Source organism: Coregonus clupeaformis, chromosome 29, assembly GCF_020615455.1.
Source record: "Coregonus clupeaformis isolate EN_2021a chromosome 29, ASM2061545v1, whole genome shotgun sequence".
In the NCBI taxonomy this organism is placed as follows: domain Eukaryota; kingdom Metazoa; phylum Chordata; class Actinopteri; order Salmoniformes; family Salmonidae; genus Coregonus; species Coregonus clupeaformis.
Window position 1 is genome coordinate 21,501,494 of NC_059220.1, and position 22,697 is coordinate 21,524,190.

At 44.0% G+C, this 22,697-nt stretch overlaps 1 protein-coding gene across 1 annotated transcript in view; it reads right to left on the reverse strand.

The window, feature by feature from the left end:
* Positions 1-20,496, reverse strand: part of LOC121544292 (potassium voltage-gated channel subfamily H member 5-like) — a 165,597-nt gene extending 145,101 nt beyond the window's left edge. The window contains exons 1-2 of the mRNA XM_041854203.1: positions 20,488-20,496; positions 17,199-17,318 (exon numbers count right to left, since the gene is read on the reverse strand). Of these exons, the coding sequence (XP_041710137.1) occupies positions 17,199-17,318; positions 20,488-20,496 (129 nt within the window). The remainder of the gene's footprint in view (positions 1-17,198; positions 17,319-20,487) is intronic.
* Between the last annotated feature and the right edge of the window lie 2,201 nt (positions 20,497-22,697).

Genomic DNA, 22,697 nt, shown 5'->3' on the forward strand with positions numbered 1-22,697 from the left:
CGGTCTGGCACGCCACCTAAACTCCGCCCCTGTGCTTTTTACTCTAAGAAGCTCAGCCCGGCGGAGCGTAACTATGACGTTGGGGACAGGGAGCTGTTAGCTGTAGTTCAAGCCCTTAAGGTGTGGAGGCATTGGCTTGAGGGGGCTCAACACCCTTTCCTCATTTTGACTGACCATCGGAACCTGGAGTACATCCGGGCAGCGAGGAGACTGAACCCTCGCCAGGCTCGATGGTGTATGTTTCTCACCAGGTTCGTATTTAAAATCACGTACATCCCTGGGTCCCAGAATGGTAAGGCAGATGCGCTGTCCCGGCGGTATGACACGGAGGAGAGGTCCGTTGAGCCCACTCCCATACTACCGGAGTCTTTCCTTGTGGCACCGGTGGTGTGGGAGGTCGATTCCGAAATCGAGCGAGCGTTGCGTACCGACCCCAGCCCTTCACAGTGTCCTGAGGGTCGGAAGTACGTTCCGCTCGAGATTCGGGATCGACTCATTTACTGGGCTCACACGTCACCCTCCTCTGGACATCCGGGTATCGGCCGGACAGTGCATTGCCTTAGCACTAAATACTGGTGGCCCACTTTGGCTAGGGATGTGAGGGTTTATGTCTCCTCCTGCTCGGTGTGCGCCCAGTGTAAGGCGCCCCGACATCTGCCCAGGGGTAAGTTACAGCCCCTACCCGTTCCACAACGACCATGGTCCCACCTCTCGGTGGATTTTGTAACAGACCTTCCCCTCTCTCAGGGGAATACCACCATCCTGGTCGTTGTGGACCGGTTCTCTAAGGCCTGTCGTCTTCTCCCTATGTCGGGTCTTCCTACTGCCCTACAGACTGCTGAGGCCCTATTTACCCACGTCTTCCGGCATTACGGGGTCCCCGAGGATATAGTGTCTGATCGAGGCCCCCAGTTTACCTCCCGGGTGTGGAGAGCGTTTATGGAGCGGTTGGGGGTCTCGGTTAGCCTTACCTCGGGGTACCACCCGGAGAGTAACGGGCAGGTAGAACGTGTCAACCAGGATGTGGGTAGGTTTCTGAGGTCGTATTGCCAGGACCGGCCTGAGGAGTGGGCGCGTTACATTCCCTGGGCCGAGATGGCCCAGAATTCTCTCTGCCACTCCTCTACCAACCTAACCCCTTTCCAATGTGTATTAGGTTACCAGCCGGTTCTGGCACCGTGGCAGCAGAGCCAGATCGAGGCCCCTGCGGTGGATGATTGGATGAGGCGCTCGGAAGAGACGTGGAACGCTGCCCACGTCCACCTGCAGCGGGCCGTCCGTCGTCACAAGGCAGCGCCGATCTCCACCGCAGTGAGGGGCCGGTGTACGCACCCGGAGATCGAGTCTGGCTCTCTACCAGAAACCTACCCCTCCGCCTGCCCTGCCGGAAGCTGGGTCGGCGGTTTGTGGGGCCCTTTAAAGTCCTGAGAAGATTGAACGAGGTGTGTTATAAGTTACATCTACCTGTTGAATATAAGAATATTAACCCCTCGTTCCATGTGTCTCTTCTCAGGCCGGGTGGTAGCTGGTCCACTCCAGGACAATGAGATAGGAGAGACTCCTCCGCCCCCATTGGACATCGAGCCGGCACACCGTTCGGTCCATCTTGGACTCCAGACGCCGGATGGGGGTCTCCAGTATCTCGTGGAGTGGGAGGGTACGGCCCGGAGGAGCGGTGCTGGGTGCCGCGGAGGGACATCCTAGACCCATCTCTCCTGTCGGAGTTCCACGGGACCATCCCGCGCGCCCTGCTCCGCGTCCTCCTGGTCGTCCCCCGAGGCCGGGACGGCGCACGGCTGGGGCCGCGCGTCAAGGGGGGTACTGTCACGGTTTCGGCCGAGGCTGCTCCTCCTCCTGGTTCGGGCAGGCTTCGGCGGTCGTCGTCCCCGGAGTACTAGCTGCCACCGATCTATGTTTCATGTTCGTTTGGTTTGGTCTTAATGTTGTACACCTGTGTCTAGTTAGTCCTCGTTAGTGTTCTATTTAGTTCTCGTGGTGTGTGTCTGTGTTTGTGTGTGATTGCGCTTCTGTTATGTGTTGGAGCTACTATTTCCCTCCAGTGTTTGGAGTGGTTACTTTGCACATGTTTTGTGCGCCGTTTATTTTGTCGCCTGTGTGCGCCTTGTATTCACCTTCAGGCTTATTGTGCTTTTGTTTGTGTGAATTTTGCACTAAAGCCTTTGGACTGAGCCTCTGCGTCCTGCACCTGATTCATACACCACACCCACCTTCAGCACACCATGACACCGATTTTGCAGGTTTTCCTACTTACAAAGCATGTAGAGGTCTGTAATTTTTGTCATATGTACACTTCAACTGTGAGAGACGGAATCTAAAACAAAAATCCAGAAAATCACTTTGTATGATTTTTAAGTAATTAATTAGCATTTTATTGATTTTGTACGTTTGCCCACTGACAAAGACATGATCAGTCTATAATTTTAATGGTAGGTTTATTTGAACAGTGAGAGACAGAATAACAACAAAAAAATCCAGAAAAACGCATGTCAAAAATGTTATAAATTGATTTGCATTTTAATGAGGGAAATAAGTATTTGACCCCTCTGCAAAACATGACTTAGTACTTGGTGGCAAAACCCATGTTGGCAATCACAGAGGTCAGACGTTTCTTGTAGTTGGCCACCAGGTTTGCACACATCTCAGGAGGGATTTTGTTCCACTCCTCTTTGCAGATCTTCTCCAAGTCATTAAGGTTTCGAGGCTGGCGTTTGGCAACTCGAACCTTCAGCTCCCTCCACAGATTTTCTATGGGATTAAGGTCTGGAGACTGGCTAGGCCACTCCAGGACCTTAATGTGCTTCTTCTTGAGCCACTCCTTTGTTGCCTTGGCCGTGTGGTTTGGGTCATTGTCATGCTGGAATACCCATCCACGACCCATTTTCAATGCCCTGGCTGAGGGAAGGATGTTCTCACCCAAGATTTGACGGTACATGGCCCCGTCCATCGTCCCTTTGATGCGATGAAGTTGTCCTGTCCCCGTACCAGAAAAACACCCCCAAAGCATAATGTTTCCACCTCCATGTTTGACGGTGGGGATGGTGTTCTTGGGGTCATATGCAGCATTCCTCCTCCTCCAAACACGGCGAGTTGTGTTGATGCCAAAGAGGTCGATTTTGGTCTCATCTGACCATAACACTTTCACCCAGTTCTCCTCTGAATCATTCAGATGTTCATTGGCAAACTTCAGACAGCCCTGTATATGTGCTTTCTTGAGCAGGGGGACCTTGCGGGCGCTGCATGATTTCAGTCCTTCACGGCGTAGTGTGTTACCAATTGTTTTCTTGGTGACTATGGTCCCAGCTGCCTTGAGATCATTGAGAAGATCTTACTGTGTAGTTCTGGGCTGATTCCTCACCGTTCTCATGATCATTGTAACTCCACAATGTGAGATCTTGCATGGAGCCCCAGGCCGAGGGAGATTGACAGTTATTTTGTGTTTCTTCCATTTGCGAATAATCGCACCAACTGTTGTCACCTTCTCACCAAGCTGCTTGGCGATGGTCTTGTAGCCCATTCCAGCCTTGTGTAGGTCTACAATCTTGTCCCTGACATCCTTGGAGAGCTCTTTGGTCTTGGCCATGGTGGAGAGTTTGGAATCTGATTGATTGATTGCTTCTGTGGACAGGTGTCTTTTATACAGGTAACACGCTGAGATTAGGAGCACTCCCTTTAAGAGTGTGCTCCTAATCTCAGCTCGTTACCTGTATAAAAGACACCTGGGAGCCAGAAATCTTTCTGATTGAGAGGGGGTCAAATACTTATTTCCCTCATTCAAATGCAAATCAATTTATAACATTTTAGACATGCGTTTTTCTGGATTTTTTTGTTGTTATTCTGTCTCTCACTGTTCAAATAAACCTACCATTAAAATTATAGACTGATCATTTCTTTGTCAGTGGGCAAACGTACAAAATCAGCAGGGGTTCATATAATTTTAAATATTTTTCCTTTATTATTTTCCACTAACCCTACCACCTCTCCCCTAATGTACAATCTGTAGAAACAATGAGAATAGAAATGTTCAGAACTTTTGCATCACAGCACAGTTGACAAATATATGGCAAATAGAAATCCAATATGGATGGTGTTAAGAGATAGATGGGAGGAGTTGAATGGAGCTGAAGGGTGGGACTAATAGTATTCAGAATGGCGCCGGAGAAGATGGCTGCCGTTTAACAGCCTTCTAACCAATTGTACTATTGTGTGTGTTTTTCCGCGTTATTTGTAATTTATTTTGTACATAATGTTTCTGCCATCGTCTCTTATAACCAAAAAGAGCTTCTGGATATCAGGACAGTGATTACTCACCTCGTATTGGACGAAGATGTTTTATTCAACGAGGCGGCCGCAAAGGATATCCTACAGACACCCGACAAGGCCCAAATCCCCGTCATTCGCATGACAAAGAGACAGAGATATCGTGGACGTAGGTCGGGGTGCCTTGTAAGGATCCGACGCCGAGCGAGTAAACTGCCTCTCCCATCAATCCTATTAGACAATCTTCAATCATTTGAGAATAAATTGGATGACCTAAGATTACGGTTATCCTACCAACGGGACATTAAAAACTGTAATATCTTATGTTTCACCGAGTTGTGGCTGAACGACGACATGGACAACATACTGCTAGCGGGCTATACGCTACATCGGCAGGATAGAATGGCTGACTCCGGTAAGACAAGGGGTGGCAGTCTGTGTATATTTGTGTCGTATCGCGTAAGTGCTGGCAATTATTGCTGATGAACAAAGGAGTCCGCTCATACTGAACCTGGATCATAAGATTTATTCATATCACAAGCTTCAGCAGAAGTGACAGATGTCATGACATCCGGAGAGCGACGGCCCGGATTGCAATGGTCGCTCTGCCCTCTCTTTGTCTAGCCCCTACTTATAAACAATGCAAAAAGATGGGTGCTCCCTCTTCTGGCCAATCACCAGTCTCCCCTGGGGCGTTACACTAAAACATTCCCTCTTGATACTAAAATTAACGTCCTCTCCGGTTCCACTTAAAACATTAACAACGTCATAATCTTCATATACGATATTCCCCCCTTCGAGACTAAACAGTCTCGAAAACAAACAGAATAGGATTATGACAAGTGACAATTTATCTTATTGAGTATCTTTAACATTAAACCAAAAACATTCTTCTCTAGAATGTAAATACCTTTCTATGAAATATGAATAACTGTTTATGAAGTGTGAATACATTACTATGAAATATGAACAAATCTTTATGGAGTGTGAGAGCGAAAAACTGTCCGGCAGCCATCTTTCCAAATCCATCCATCAATCAAGACAGTAAAATTCTCTCACGGTCCCTCTGCCCCAGGCAACCACCTAGATACTCCAGATAAACTCATAAACCATGTAAATGCATTTGAAACTATGATGCAATTAAATACACATGTAAGCCCCTGCAAACAAAATCCTATCCCAAAAAATGTCCACTCTCAGGCTGGTCAACCCATTGGACCCTACAGTGGACCTCTCCCTGCCTAGACTCCCTGTCCCTAAGCATCAACGAAATAAACAAAAACATCTAAGTTCCCCACATGTATTCAATAACATCAAATATCATTCTACAAAAATTAATACCTAAGAATATGACACAATTATGCATTATACATGCAAATATGTCTATATTTTATTGCAGACACTGGACCAGTGGCGGCTCCTGAAAAAATTCTCAGGAGGGGCAATTTTTCTGATGATTTAGGTGACCTACACACATTTTAAAAAAGATATGTCCAGCAACAACATGAAGACAGGGGCAGCATATAAGTCAATACCAGAAGCATTTATTGACTGATCTGGGGAGATGGATTCCAGTTTCTGTGACAGATTATAAATAATCTCTGATGCCTTTGTTATATTAGCTTTTGGTTGAATGTACTGTCGTAGTAAATATATAATGTTATAGCTTGGTCTGACTAAAATCTTGTGCATGACCCATTTTGTGTTGGGCGTTTGTTTTCAATCAATGCTGTTCCTATCCTATAACAATGGACAAAAGAGTCCTATCTTGTCAGCCTTGTCAGCAGGTGGCCAAGGACAACACCCACGCCATAGGTCTCTCAGTTCTTCCAACTCACAAGTTCTTGCTCTGAGGACACACACACACACACACACACACACACACACACACTCATCACTGATAACACACACACACACACACATCATCACTGTTAAACACACACACACACACACACAAAAATCCCCTCTCTTTAGGCTGAACATTTGAAGACAGAGAACCCGACTCAGAGCCAATGCAACAGTGGAGGGGACCTCGCCCAACTCATCAGGACCAATCAGAAGATCAGAACTACTAGATTCAACCTACATCATTTATTGTATAAAATGTCTGCACACAATGTTTTCGGGGCTCTCTTCAGATAGCTCCCTAAGAGTTTGACTTAACGAGTCCGTGCACGCTATTCCAGATATCTTTACCTCTGAATAAACTGCCTTTATTATACCATATCCACCCCTGTCCAAAGTCTCTACTTGGTCTCAGTTCTCCAGTAAACTTGTGATTATCAACAGTACACAACGGTAACAAACAATTGGGGGAACTCACGGGGCAGATAGTAAGGTCGCAGTGACACAGAAAGCAGTTCAATGTCGGGGGTACAGAGTCGCTCTCTTACCAGGATCGATTTTCCCTGTGACTGTGTCAGATCGCGGTCCGCTCTGACCAGGGTGAAGCCGGCCGGCTCCACTTCTCTGTCCGGGACTCTGTCATCCAGCCAAGTCTCCCAGCTGTATTGGATTCCGCTGCCAGCAGCGTTTTCATTATTTAGTCCGTTCGTAGCGGGTATGTACACGATCAACAAGATCAGTCCAAAACCCACCACTGGAAATCCATGGTTGGCAGAATGTTTGTAAACTAAGTGTACAAATTAAAAACATAAAATAACGCCACTAAGTGTACAAATTAAAAACATAAGATAACGCCACACTGCAGGTCGCAACAGAGACGCTGCTAGCCGCTATTTTCTTAGTTACGTTCATGGTTACGCCACGTATGACGAAAGCGCGTAAGTGCAAGCCCACAGACACCCATAGAGATTGTATTGAAAGCTTTGAAATTTGAAAAAAATAGATTTTACATGGGAGTCTATGACAGACTTCTGGGCGATTTTCAACATGACTGAAATCGCCCCAAAAACGGGCGGGGCCATTTGAAGCACGACTTTAGCCTGATTTGACATTTAGTGGCAGTCAGATCAGATTAGAACACTGATAACTACTGTTGCCGTGATATAATTGATTAGAAAAAAAATCCCTTCCTTTTCCCGTTTGGCAGTGCGTCGCCCATATCGCCCTATTGAACACACCGCCCCTGCACTGGACTGTAGTCCACTACACTTCATCTCCCCGTAGTCTCGACTTCCAATGGATTGTTGATGATGGAATCGGAATCTCTCCACACCTTTCTTGTTTCATCTCCTCCAGTCATTGTCCTTTCACATTGTCCTTGTTTGAGTATTTCAATCTCCACATGTTCCCCCAAATGCTTCTGGAAGAAAAGAAAAGACCAAACAGTATCTTTTGCAAAACAACACTTTCAAATTGAACATCAATATCAACTAAGAATATAGAAATGATATATAAATGATGTATGAATCACATTAACCCACTTCCCCCCTTTGATTCATAAAATCATACTAAAATCACACTAATATTGAAAAAAAAATTGACAAATGATCAAAACATCAAAAATGATATTTATCCATTCAGTTCCACTTGTCCATCTTCATCCAGATCAGGAACAGTCAACACCGGCATCTGAGTGTTGTCTCCAGGCATCACTCTCCAACCTATCTCAATATCATAGCTTTCTCAAAGGTCAGTAACAAATTACAAACATCACACACAGTGTTATCAAAGCTGCAACTAAAATCTGAACCATCACTGCCCCTACTGGTCCTACCTGATCTTGCAACCAAGTCTTCGCTGACCTCCGCTCCTTCAGATCTACCAAATGCATCCCTTATATTCTTCAATGCATATATAACCCTAGTGATAATATCTGAACTATCTGGACTCAAAGTATAACTAATATTATCAATAGGATCTTCCCAAATGTTACACCATACCATGGAAAAAGTCCCCCCTTCTCTCTTGGACTCATCCTTCAATGATAGGCTTGAAGACTATAACATGTCTCTTTTCACCCTTTTAACCCTAGATCTATCTGTGTCCGGTGCTACCCCTCTTATAATGGTAGAAACCTCATATGGAAGCTTCAACGTTGACATGTAACAACATCCTGTCCATCCATAGGGTAAGAATATATATGCTTTATCACCACAAACCCACCAAATATCTCTAAAATTCCCAATAGTTACATTGACAGGCAAAAGCTGATCTTTCACCATCAAAGTCCTGCTGTTCCTACTACCTGGTACATAAAAAGTTACATTATATTTGTCCTCTCTAACCTTATGTTCGTGCTTATCCAAAGTCATCATATAATCATCACAATCTGATATTCCCATAAACATACCCCTTACCTCATATGTTTTATTAGAACCAAACAACTTTTAGCCCTCACTGCTTTCATCTCAAATGCTTCAGGGTTCGCTGTTACCGGACTTTCTTTACCATCCAACAAATTCACATAGGGTAATTCATTTAACCAAGAACACTTATACCTAGGCTTAAACAAATGTTGTGACAACGACATTACCTTATCTGTCAATGCTCGTTGCTGATACAACAGCCATCTCAACGCATAGGACTGACACACACTTGATAGCGGTTGAGCGACCGTCTCTGGTGCTGGAATTCTCAACAGACATGGACCCTCAAGATTCCTCACTGATATTACAGAATGAGTTAACTGCTGGAACCAAAGATTCCTACCTGCCCATCCTTCTTTAACTTTCACAACAGAAGAATCAAACCACATGCATATAGTTTCTCTCTTCCCTAACGAGCGGTACTGATCAGATACCTCTCCTTGTCTGTCATTAAAATCAAAGACCTCATCCTGTACCTCCATGATAGTACCCTTCACTATTTCAGATGAATCTATATTGCTCTCTACTACTATCTGCTCTCCTATTTTAACCCTATTCGTACTAAGTTGTTGTTTGTGTCTGTGTCATACTTCCTACATTTGCTATTGCCATCGTATCATTAATCCCTTTCCAAAGTTACCATTAAAGTAGTTGATTTAGTTGATGTATTAACACCCTTAACTACTTCTAGTGGGAAAGCTACCGATATCCTATGGGTATTATTAATTGTTGGAGTGACTACTGTAATAAACTTATCCTGAACTCCTTTGGTGACCGCGGAAGCTTCAACAGATTTCAAATCTTCCATCATAAGCGTTACTTTATGAATTACATAGCCTTTTAACCAATAATTCTTAACCGGAACAAATGTTAATGCTTGCACTAGATAAGTACACATATATTCTCCCTGATCTTTCTCTGTAACATTACGCAAAATGAATGAACAATCACTCATAACCCTCTTCCACTTCATATCGTTGTACAAACTATACCTCCTTTGACTAGGGGCACCGCTTCTACATCTGGTCCTGATAACAATACTTCTTCATAATTATCTCTCCATGTGGGAGGAATGTCCCCATCCTAACCCTAATAAGTATTTTCCCCCTAAAATTGGTGCTGGAGCTATTGGTTCCCTTATAATCAAATGCGATATATTTATGGCTTTAATAACTATCAATGTTGAAAGAGTTAAATTGCTTCTCACTGTTGTTTTAATAGACTGAAGTGTTAATGTCCTTAGTTACTTCATCCATTTTCCCCAAAGATTTGAACTCTTTGCTTGTACTTCCATCTATCACCACTAGTGTCAAATGACGTAAATGTAACTTACATTCACTCTCTCTTCCTACTCTAAACCCTAACTTTCAAACTTTTGATTATAAAAATTATATAATGTAATTACCTTGATCTCCCTACTCTAAAGTGTCCTTCACCACTGTTCTCTCTCTCTTACTACTAACTTTGAAACTTAGCTTACTGTCTTAGAGTTCCTTCAACCTAGTTCTCCTAACTTTTTAATCTAATCTTTTCTCCTAACCTTTAAAAACCTTTTCCACTGATTTATTCACAAAATCCCTTTACCACCAAATTTTTAGGATATGTGATTGGGAAGTCCCCACATGCTTCTGACTTCTTTACACACAGACTTGACAAACGACTAAACACCTTTTAGCCTAGCCTGAAATCTCTTGGTGTAAGAATGTAACCCAGAATAACAGTCACCCCTTTTAACTTTATTTTCCAGACAGATTGTCTAATAGGCAGTCTAATAGATTATCATCCTTCCTATGATATTATCTTTTTAAGCAAATATGATTCCCAAAAACCCTACTTTTTAACATCTTCTACCAGACAGTCGTTTAGTGTACATCTTATTGTACAATTCAATTTAAACAATGCATCTCTTCCCAACAATGCAATAGGTATATGTTCTAATATTAGTATGTCTATTTTGATTTCTCTTTGAGTTCTATAGCAGAGCTCAATTGGTTCCTTAAGAGTAATTAGCTGTTTTACTACCTCAAATCCCTATCCTAATTAGTTAATTTTACATAGTGAGATGTTTAACCTCTTTAGGCTCAACACAGATAAAAGCTTTTCCACTATTCACTATTCACTATCACTTCGCATAGTCCTCTGGTTTTACTTAAATTGTTAGATATTTTCTCTTCTAATTGGTGCTACCAGCTGACACCCCCCTTTCGGATCTTCTAGGCACTCTAGAATCTTTAGGGTTCACCTGGAGAACAGGTGATCTTGACTGGCCCCTGTATCTTCCTTAAAAATGTTCTCTGTTGTTTCCTCCTGACTTGTTGCACTCACAGGTAAAGTGACCAACCTGTCCATAATTATAACAGTCTTCTGAAAGTTGCTGGAAGTGTAGCTGAAATCTTCCTCCTCCTTCTAAGCCTTCTCGTCCTCTTCCTCTCCAATTCTGTGTCTGTCCAGAAACTGGCTGTGGATATGGAACACCTGGTACCCCCCTTGGTGGCTGGTACAATTGCATTTGATATTGTTCAGTTGAAGCTGTAACAGTGATTGTTGATTTGGTTCACTCTGATTCTTCATAACCAAAGCTTCTCTTCTCCTTCTCCACCAGTTGTATGATTGAGTTTTCTGAGAGTTTCTTGATCCTGTTCTTTCTTGCTGTTGACATATCAGGATTCTTCAAAAGCTTATATTCTAAGTTCGGTCCTCGAAATATCATCTTCCATCATCTTCTTACTATTCTTCTGTGCCAGTCCTTGTAGGATAAACTCCTTTTGAATACACAGCACCTTTAGTCTCCTCTTTATCGCTGTCTTCATCTGAACTCGAATCTCTTGTATCCTTCTTCCTTCAACTTCCATCAGAGATCAAATCTCTAGTATCCTTCTTTCCTCTCTTGCCAACTTCCTTCTGATCACAGAGTCATATCCACCCATGATCTCTTCTCAATCACTCTGATCTTCATCTTCATCATCTTCTTCAAGTTCCATCTTCCTTAACCTCACTCTTCTCTTCCAGACATCTCATTTTCTTCCTTCTGGAGTTTTGAATTCATCTTTCTGGTCGTTTCTGCTTGTCCTCTATCTATTATTCGTTCATCTTCCTCTCCGATGCAACAATCACCCTGCTGGATGATCACTGGAAGCTGAGGCTAAACATCCCTAAGCTCTACTTCCTTCTCGTAAGGTGGGTGTCTTTTTGCTGAATCCGTATGTGAGACAGGTGTACTAACTTCTGCCATTAGTTTTTCTGTCACCTTCTCTATACCTTTGTTTAAATTTTTATTTATTTATTTATTTAAATAAATCAATAAAAATATGACTATGAAATAATTCAATTAAAATTTCTATTCAAAAACCATTTCTAATTAAAATAAAAAATCAATTAAAAAATCAATTAAAAATTATGAATAATTAAAACCAATTTTTTATTTCTACATCCTATGTCACCAATTTATCAATTAGTGGTGGCTATCTTACCACAACCCATCAAATGCAAGTAGTCAACTTCAGACTACAATACCCATAAACAAAGCCTGTAACCCTACCATTACTACAATTCCCATGAACCCCCTTGCTCTATAGGCACCTAATTATCTTTATTTTACAGAATAATGTCAGTCCTTGATTCCCAACACAACTCCAATCAACCCCAGTGATGCACATAGCCTCCAAAATGCAATTTTTATTTGCCAAGCCTATGTGAAATTGTCATAACATCAAATATCCTGTAGGGGAAGATTTTGTAACCAGACCAGTCTCAAACCCTTGACTCGATCCTCTGTCGCGTCACGTGAGGTTACGTCAGCACCCCTTCTCTTTCTCTCCCTCTCTCCTCTCATATGACAAAAGAACAGAGACACAAAAAGATTTTTGTAGTTAATGCAATCACTGAGTTATTTCAACCATATTCAATATTCCCCCACTCACATTCGCTTTAAGACTTAATTCAGGACTAAATAGATCGCTCAAAAACATTTTTATTTTATTTTAATCCGTCATTTAATTTAATTCATTATACTCCGTCAACATATATTTAATTTATAAATTCACTACATCCCAACAAATAGTTTCATTTTCAACCAGCAGCCACTTTAAAACTATAAGATTCGTGTTAAAATCTCTCCTCTTTGTTCCCTCGTCTGTGTCTCTCTGTCTCCCCCTGCGACACAGCCCCACAGAAATATGACACTTTTCCCACAATCCCGTGTTGTAGTTTTAGCAAACAACATGTTGTAGTTTAGTACCGGAACCCAACGTCTCATAATCTCGTGCCATAAACTACAACTCCCACGTTTTGTAGTGTAGTGTCATAAAATTAACCGCATGCGCAAATGCATTCAATGATACGATTCCCAGACAATAGAACGATAGCATTACGCTACAGCTTCACTATTTTATACCTTATAATCGAACAATTACACATAACAGAGCTCACATTTGCGTAGAACTCTGAATTCCACACACACAGACATATTTTAAGAGGCTTTAATCCATCGCAATGGGACCTCTAAGGACACGTTAGCATGTAGCACGCAACACAATTAGCATTTAGCATTAGCCGCTATGTACAATGTGGCATGAACCACACTCCAGCATTTAGCATTAACCTTAGCCTTAGCCTTTAGCTAACTGTGGCCTACCACGCCCTAAGTAACCTTGCATTGTGCCTAAATCATTGTCCATTTATCCCCTGCTAACTTTATGCTGCCGTAAGTTATGGATATCATATGAGCGGTTACCCCATGCAAATACCCCGTCGACTATAAGATGAGAATAACTTACAATATAACCGTCCACCTTATAGTTCCCAGAACCAACCTGACAACACCTAGCGCGTTGCAAGGATTTATGGCCCACTCCTAAGGAGTCGCCTCGTTCCGAGGTCTTCCACAGATTCACAATGCCCTAATTGCATACGTATTCCTGACTTTATTCTGCCAATATCTGCCGTTAATATCTGCCTTCAATTGCTGTACAATTTTAGAATAATTATTACCAGACTCCTAGTCGACCGCAATAACGCCACACGAGGCACACTTTGGTCTAATGGTACATCCCTCCCGTGTACACAAGCAGTATCCAACCTAACAACCTCACAAAGCTTGTGAGGAAAAAACTCACCCTTTTCTGGCCATGGCTTCAGAGCGAGTTAGCTTGGCGGCTGAATGAAACAGAGGAGAGATGCAGACCAGCCCCACGTTGGGCGCCATTTGTCGTATCGCGTAAGTGCTGGCAATTATTGCTTATGAACAAAGGAGTCCGCTCATACTGAACCTGGATCATAAGATTTATTCATATCACAAGCTTCAGCATAAGTGACAGATGTCATGACATCAGGAGAGCGACGGCCCGGATTGCAATGGTCGCTCTGCCCTCTCTTTGTCTAGCCCCTACTTATAAACAATGCAAAAAGATGGGTGCTCCCTCTTCTGGCCAATCACCAGTCTCCCCTGGGGCGTTACACTAAAACATTCCCTCTTGATACTAAAATTAACGTCCTCTCCGGTTCCACTTAAAACATTAACAACGTCATAATCTTCATATACGATATTTGTAAACAACAGCTGGTGCACAAAATCAAATACTAAGGAAGTCTCGAGGTTTTGCTCGCCTGAGGTAGAGTATGTTATGATAAGCTGTAGACCACACTATTTACCAAGAGAGTTTTCATCTATATTTTTCATAGCTGTCTATTTACCACCACAAACCAATGCTGGCATTAAGATTGCACTGAATGAGGTGTATAAGGCCATAACTAAACAGGAAAACGCTCATCCAGAGGCAGCGCTCCTAGTGGCCGGGGACTTTAATGCAGGGAAACTTAAATCCGTTCTACCTAATTTCTACCAGCATGTTAAATGTGCAACCAGAGGAAAAAAAACTCTAGACCACCTTTACTCCACACACAGAGATGCATACAAAGCTCTCCCTCGCCCTCCATTTGGCAAATCTGACCATAACTCTATCCTCCTGATTCCTGCTTATAAGCAAAAACTAAAGCAGGAAGCACCAGTGACTCGGTTTATAAAAAAGTGGTCAGATGACGCAGATGCTAAGCTACAGGACTGTTTTGCTAGCACAGACTGGAACATGTTCTGCGATTCTTCAGATAGCATTGAGGAGTACACCACATCAGTCACTGGCTTCATCAATAAGTGCATCGATGATGTCGTCCCCACAGTGACCGTACGTACATACCCCAACCGGAAGCCATGGATTACAGGAAACATCCGCACAGAGCTAAAAGGTAGAGCTGCCGCTTTCAAGGAGCGGGACTCTAACCTGGACGCTTATAAGAAATCCCGCTATGCCCTCCGACGAACCATCAAACAATACTAAGATTGAATCGTACTACACTGGCTCTGATGATCGTCGGATGTGGCAGGGCTTGAAAACTATTACAGACTACAAAGGGAAGCACAGCCGCGAGCTGCCCAGTGACACAAGACTTCCAGACGAAAATAAAAGATTTGTCATGGGTCCTCAGATCCTCAAAAAATTCTACAGCTGCACCATCGAGAGCATCCTGACTGGTTGCATCACCGCCTGGTATGGCAACTGCTTGGCCTCCGACCGCAAGGCACTACAGAGGGTAGTGCGTACGGCCCAGTACATCACTGGGGCCAAGCTTCCTGCCATCCAGGACCTCTATACCAGGCGGTGTCAGAGGAAGGCCCTCAAAATTGTCAAAGACTCCAGCCACCCTAGTCATAGACTGTTCTCTCTGCTACCGCACGGCAAGCGGTACCGGAGTGCCAAGTCTAGGTCCAAAAGACTTCTCAACAGCTTCTACCCCCAAGCCATAAGACTCCTGAACAGCTAATCATGGCTACCCGGACTATTTGCACTGCCCCCCCCACCCCCATCTTTTTACGCTGCTGCTACTCTTTTAATTATTTATGCATAGTCACTTTAACTCTACCCACATGTACATATTACTTCAACTACCTCAACTAGCCGGTGCCCCCGCACATTGACTCTGCACCGGTACCCCCGCATATTGACTCTGCACCGGTACCCCCCTGTATATATAGCCTCCCTACTGTTATTTTATTTTACTTCTGCTCTTTTTTTCTCAACACTTTTTTGTTGTTGTTTTATTTTACTTTTTTATTAAAAATAAATGCACTGTTGGTTAAGGGCTGTAAGTAAGCATTTCACTGTAATGTCTGCACCTGTTGTATTCAGCGCATGTGGCCAATAACATTTGATTTGATTTGATAACAACAAGATAACACATTTAAAATATACTGTGTCTGTAAAATGTATATAGGTTCAGAACTTTTGTGAAACAGCACAGTTAAAAATATATGGCAAATAGAAATCAAACTGGATGGACATCAGAAATAGATGGGAGAGGTTGAGGGTAGAGGAAGGACAGGACTAAAAACAAACAAACTATAACCATTGTAAAATAGATTGTGTCTGTAAAAGGTATATAGTGTGTATAAGCTGGAAATAAAAGCTAGCATGAGGACGAAAAGGGCAGTTTTCCAGGAAAAAATAAGTATTTCAATCTTCTCAATGGAGCAGTGTGGATAAAGGTCTAATTTGGAGCACACCGGCATATTCCATCCCTGCATTGAGGTACGTTTTCCGACCCATATCTCGCACCTGCTTCATGTGTCTTAATGTAACCATGATTGCGTTACAACCCCAGTGCGGCTCAGTGTAAACAAGCGTAAGTATAGGGTCAGTATCTTCTGGCAAAAGTGTGTGTGTCAGGTCAACATTACACCCACCTTCCACACTCCAAAGGGTTGCACACAGGTTAGATGACATCACACCTAGAGTGACAAATGGAATACAGATCTATTAAAGAAAGGGTTTTCATAACTTTGGTCTAGATACATTCATTCTTCATTGATATTATACCAGGGCTGAATAAAAGCTTACAAATTACATATCAGATACAAATCAACTACATAGTGACTCAATGGCTGCTATGGGGTCCGTCAGATGTGAAGTCTTGCTACCCTCTTGTGGCACTCCAAGATATCATTACATTTGTGGTACTGTAAAATTATCTTTACTTACAAATTGAAAAACAAGAAACAAAACTCACATGTTCTGCGAATTGTTGGTGAACCAATTCAATTAAACACAAACAATGAGTAAACTCTTGTAATCAATCATTCATCATACCAAAGGATATTGAGACGGGTCTATGTTGACTGCAGGCTGCTTTAGAGATGTTGCTGACTTGCTTGACTAGCCAAGTGACAACAAGCAGAATCAATTAGTCATGAAATACACAGCACCGTTTCAGAGTAGCTAAGCAACAATCAAAACCCAAGACTCCTTCATTTGTTTTTTCACCTCACAATCACACACACATGGGCACACAGTCACAAAGTAAACAGCAATATGCCGTCTGAAAATAAAGCATCCAGCATCTGGGATTTACCACAAAACAGGTTTAATTTAATAGCTCTACATAATTTTTTTTATTTTTTTTAATTGTATTTCTTCAACCCTTTTTTTTCTTATTTTTCTTCATATGTCTGGGCCATCCTAAAGCACACATTAATTCTGTAAAGGGTCAACAATGCTGAACTTACTGGAAATCTTAACAGGATATCAACTGCTCCATGGTCAACGAAACATAATACAAATTCCAGAATGTGTGGATTTGTGTTCTTCTCTATAGACTGACTTGGAAGTGAGGGCTGGATATGCATCTGGAGATCTGTTTGAAGAGCGGCTCCTGGATCTTGACGAACTGTGTTGGCTCGATCCCGTCTAGGATCTCCTCCAGCTCCCCCAGGTACATCACCTGAGAACACACACAGTTACAAACACACCTGAGGTACATCACCTGACAGGGCTTGACATTCAGGTAAATTAGACTGTGGACCACAAGGCCAGTAACAAGTGAAAACTACTGGCCAGAATGAGAAAATTACTGGCCTGGGCCAAGATCAGGAAAGCAAGTTATGCACGTAGAATTTCAACCATGTGTCACGCCCTGGCTCTGGGGACTCTTAATTGTTGAGCCAGGGTGTGGATTTTCTATGTTTTATTTGCTATGGTTTTCGTTCTAGATCGGTTAGATCTATGTTGGCCAGGGTGGTTCCCAATCAGAGGCAGCTGTAGCTCATTGTCTCTGATTGGAAACCATACTTAGGCAGCCTGTTTTCACTAGTCATTGTGGGATCTTGTTCCGTAAGGTTTGTGTTAACCTAGGACTTCACGTTTCGTTTGTTGTTTTGTTCGGGTGGTGTACTTCAATAAAAGATGTACGTTTATCACGCTGCGCCTTGGTCCGCTTCATCTATCGACGAACGTGACAGAAGATCCCACCACGACTGGATCAAGCAGCGTGAAGAGGAGAGAAGATGGACTTGGGAGGAGAAGAGTGAGAGTCTGGCGAGAGCCATGGAGGCCATGTTCACGGGGGATAGACAAGCCCAAAACATTTTTAGGGGGGGCTCACACCGTGGACGACGAGGCAGCAGGAGGCCGCGATAGAGCGGTTCAGCAGGTTAGCAGAGGAGGCCGCCAGGTTACGGGGGCCGCTGGTCACGAGGGAGAAGGAGAGTGTGGAGGCACGGCAAGAGGAACTGGTTAGGCAGCAGGAGGTTTATGAGGAAACCCAGTCCCGCTCCTCGCACCAAGCAAGTGGTGTGTGTCACCAGTCCGGTCCGGCCCGTTCCTGATTCCCGCACAAGGCCAGTGGTGTGTGTTCCCAGTACGGTCAGGCCCGTTCCTGCTCCCCGCACCAAGCCAGTGGTGCGCGTCGCCAGCCCGGTCCGGCCTGTTCCTGCTCCCCGCACCAAGCCAGTGGTGCGCGTCGTCAGCCCGGTCCGGCCCGTTCCTGCTCCCCGCACCAAGCCAGTGGTGCGCGTCGCCAGCCCGGTCCGGCCTGTTCCTGCTCCCCGCACCAAGCCAATGGTGCGCGTCGTCAGCCCGGTCCGGCCCGTTCCTGCTCCCCGCACCAAGCCAGTGGTGCGCGTCGTCAGCCCGGTCCGGCCCGTTCCTGCTCCCTGCACCAAGCCAGTGGTGCGCGTCATCAGTCCGGCACGGTCCGTGCCTGTTCCACCAGCGGGGCCAGCGGGGCCAGACCAGACCAGGGGCGCAACGGGGGGGTAGAGAGAGTGTGGTGGTCACGCCCGGAGCCGGATCCTCCTCCGAGGCGGGAATGCCCACCCGGCCCCTACCCTCTTGTGTTTGGTTGGCGCGGTCGCAGTCCGCACCTTTGGGAGGGGGTACTGTCACGCCCTGGCTCTGGGGACTCTTAATTGTTGAGCCAGGGTGTGGATTTTCTATGTTTTATTTGCTATGGTTTTCGTTCTAGAACGGTTAGATCTATGTTGGCCAGGGTGGTTCCCAATCAGAGGCAGCTGTAGCTCATTGTCTCTGATTGGAAACCATACTTAGGCAGCCTGTTTTCACTAGTCATTGTGGGATCTTGTTCCGTAAGGTTTGTGTTAACCTAGGACTTCAGGTTTCGTTTGTTGTTTTGTTCGGGTGGTGTACTTCAATAAAAGATGTACGTTTATCACGCTGCGCCTTGGTCCGCTTCATCTATCGACGAACGTGACACCATGGGTGATTTCATGTTTAGTTTGCAATCTGGGCAAGTACCTTATAGGCTATAATAGCCAACCATACAATCTGATATTTACACTGATTGTGTGGAACGCTTTCGACAACCTTGTAGAGTCCATGCCCCAATGAATTGAGCCTGTTCTGAGGGCAAAAGGGGGGGTGCAACTCAATATTAGGAAGGTGTTCCTAATGTTTGGTATGCTCAGTGTATAGCCTTAACATATGAAACTGTTTAAAATGTAATATTCCCCTCCAGAAATTAGCCCAATAACATAAATGAGCCCAATAATACCCAGAGTACTTACAGCGGAGAGTGCATATATTCTCATACTTTTTTTCCCCTTTGGTACTAGTCCTCCGTTGGAATCAAACCCACAACCCTGGCGTTACAAGCACCGTGCTCTATCAACTGAGCCACAGGGGATGAAAATGTATGTATTTAGGGCCTGTACATGGTCCACATTGCAGGCAGGTGTGCTATTTTAGTAATAAGTAATGTCACCTGTAGCCTGATGCACCATTCTGGGCGTAGCTACATGGCTGAGGCATGGGGTTGCTCATCTGCATTGCCCCAATGAGCTAATCATTAGCTAGATCACAGACTCTAAATATGATGTTGTTGCTTGTTTAATGTCCTAAAAACTCCCACTGCCACTAGCCAAATAAAATCATGTGATTTTTAAAGTGTTTATAAATACAGTGTAATTGTGTGAATTTTACAGTGAATATAGGCATTACTCCTACTGTTTATGCACTGGAATGGCCATGACGGCTTCCCGCGGTTACTTTTTTTATTGTCATGCCAGACACTCAGATTGTAAAACTCTGCCAATTGTGCAAAAATTGGATTTGAGAAATCAATCAAACAGCACTGGAAAGCTGGGATCCCGCTCTTTTCAATAATGGCCATCAAAATTGTTGTGTTTTCCCGAGATTGCATTTAGGAATGTTGCGCAGTTACTGGGCTTATTAGAACACATAATAATAATAATATTAATGTCTTGACAAGCAAGCAGCTACATAGTGTACTCCTACCACAGGAGGTTGGTGGCACCTTAATTGGGGAGGACGGGCTCATGGTAATGACTGGAGTGGAATCAGTGGAATGGTATCAAATACATCAAACACATGGTTTGATGCCATTCCATTTACTCCGTTCCAGCCATTATTATGAGCCGTCCTCCCTCAGCAGCCTCCACTTAGGCCTACGTAAATCTTTCTTTGCTAATAATGGCATCGTTATGTAGGATGTCTGATATGAAAAAAGACTGAAAAGCAGGTGGAGGACTTTTATTCTGTGATTGGGAAATCCGCGTGCCGATGTTCAACTCTGCCTCCGCTGAGACGGGTCTGGAGCGAGTATCCAGGCCGTAGCCTACTGAGGCGGGACTCACTCTTGACATTCTTGCCTCAGGTTGGAAACCGAATGATGATCGATAACAAGTGTGAAGCTTCAGAAGTTGGGAAGATTATGAAGGATTAAATACAAATATAAATTATTATTTTCTGTTTTGGAGTTTGAAAATGTACTGGCCTAAGCGGGCCATAGGAAAGCTGGCCCGGCGAGCTCGGCAGATGTTGCCGGGCCAGCAGGCAGCCCTGAATGTCGAGCCCTGGACAGTGTCATATTTATCCCCCTAGAAAGAATACCTGTCTACAGTGCCAAACTACAAGAGGAGAAGCCTCGGTGCCTCTGTGCCCTAACCAAGGTCAACAGAGACCAAATCAACCCCTCGATTACCTCTGCCAATGATACAAAAAATAAGATAGCTAACCAACAAACGCTCTCAATCAAATAGAGAACAGAAAAAGATGAGGAAGGAAAAGCACAGCTCCTCTGTAGTACTTGAAACCATAAAGCTAATAGTCTGCTATTGTATGTAAAACTATTACAGACTACAAAGGGAAGCCCAGCCGCGAGCTGCCCAGTGACACTAGCCTATCAGACGAGCTAAATTACTCCTATACTCGCTTCTAAGCAAGCAACACTGAAGCATGCATGAGAGCACAAGCTATTTCGTGCGACTCTGTGATCACGCTCTCTGTAGCCGATGTGAGTAAGACCTTTAAACAGGTCAACATTCAGAAGGCCGCTGGGCCAGACGGATTACCAGGACGTGTACTCAGAGAATGCGCTGACCAACTGGCAAGTGTCTTCACTGACATTTTCACCCTGTCCCTGACCAGGTCTGTAATACCTACATGTTTCAAGCAGACCACCATAGTCCCTGTGTCCAAGAACACCAAGGTAACATGCCTAAATGACTACCGACCCGTAGCACTCACGTCTGTAGCCATGAAGTGCTTTGAAAGGCTGGTCATGGCTCACATCAACACCATCATCCTAGAAACCCTAGACCCACTCCAATTTTTTTTATTTTTTTTATTTGACCTTTATTTAACCAGGTAAATCAGTTGAGAACAAGTTCTCATTTACAACTGCGACCTGGCCAAGATAAAGCAAAGCAGTGCGATAAAAACAACAACACAGAGTTACATATGGGGTAAAACAAAACAAAGTCAAAAATACAACAGAAATACATATATATACAGTGTGTGCAAATGTAGCAAGTTATGGAGGTAAGGCAATATTAGGCTATAGTGCAAAATAATTACAATTAGTATTAACACTGGAATGATAGATGTGCAAGAGATGATGTGCAAATAGAGATACTGGGGTACAAATGAGCAAAATAAATAACAATATAGGGATGAGGTAGTTGGGCGGGCTAATTTCAGATGGGCTGTGTACAGGTGCAGTGATCGGTAAGGTGCTCTGACAACTGATGCTTAAAGTTAGTGAGGGAGATAAGTGTCTCCAGCTTCAGAGATTTTTGCAATTTGTTCCAGTCATTGGCAGCAGAGAACTGGAAGGAATGGCGGCCAAAGGAGGTGTTGGCTTTGGGGATGACCAGTGAGATATAACTGCTGGAGCGCAGACTACAGGTGGGTGTTGCTATGGTGACCAATGAGCTAAGATAAGGCGGGGATTTGCCTAGCAGTGATTTATAGATGGCCTGGAGCCAGTGGGTTTGGCGACGAATATGTAGTGAGGACCAGCCAACAAGAGCGTACAGGTCACAGTGGTGGGTATTATATGGGGCTTTGGAGACAAAACGGATGGCACTGTGATAGACTACATCCAATTTGCTGAGTAGAGTGTTGGAGGCTATTTTGTAAATGACATCGCCGAAGTCAAGGATCGGTAGGATAGTCAGTTTTACGAGGGCATGTTTGGCAGCATGAGTGAAGGAGGCTTTGTTGCGAAATAGGAAACCGATTCTAGATTTAACTTTGGATTGGAGATTCTTAATGTGAGTCTGGAAGGAGAGTTTACAGTCTAACCAGACACCTAGATATTTGTAGTTGTCCACATACTCTAGGTCAGACCCGTCGAGAGTAGTGATTCTAGTCGGGTGGGCGGGTGCAAGCAGCGTTCGGTTGAAGAGCATGCATTTAGTTTTACTAGTGTTTAAGAGCAGTTGGAGGCTACTGAAGGAGTGCTTTCGACTCTGTCAACCACCGCATTCTTATTGGCAGACTAAATAGCCTTGGTTTCTCAAATGACTGCCTCGCCTGGTTCACCAACTACTTCTCAGATAGA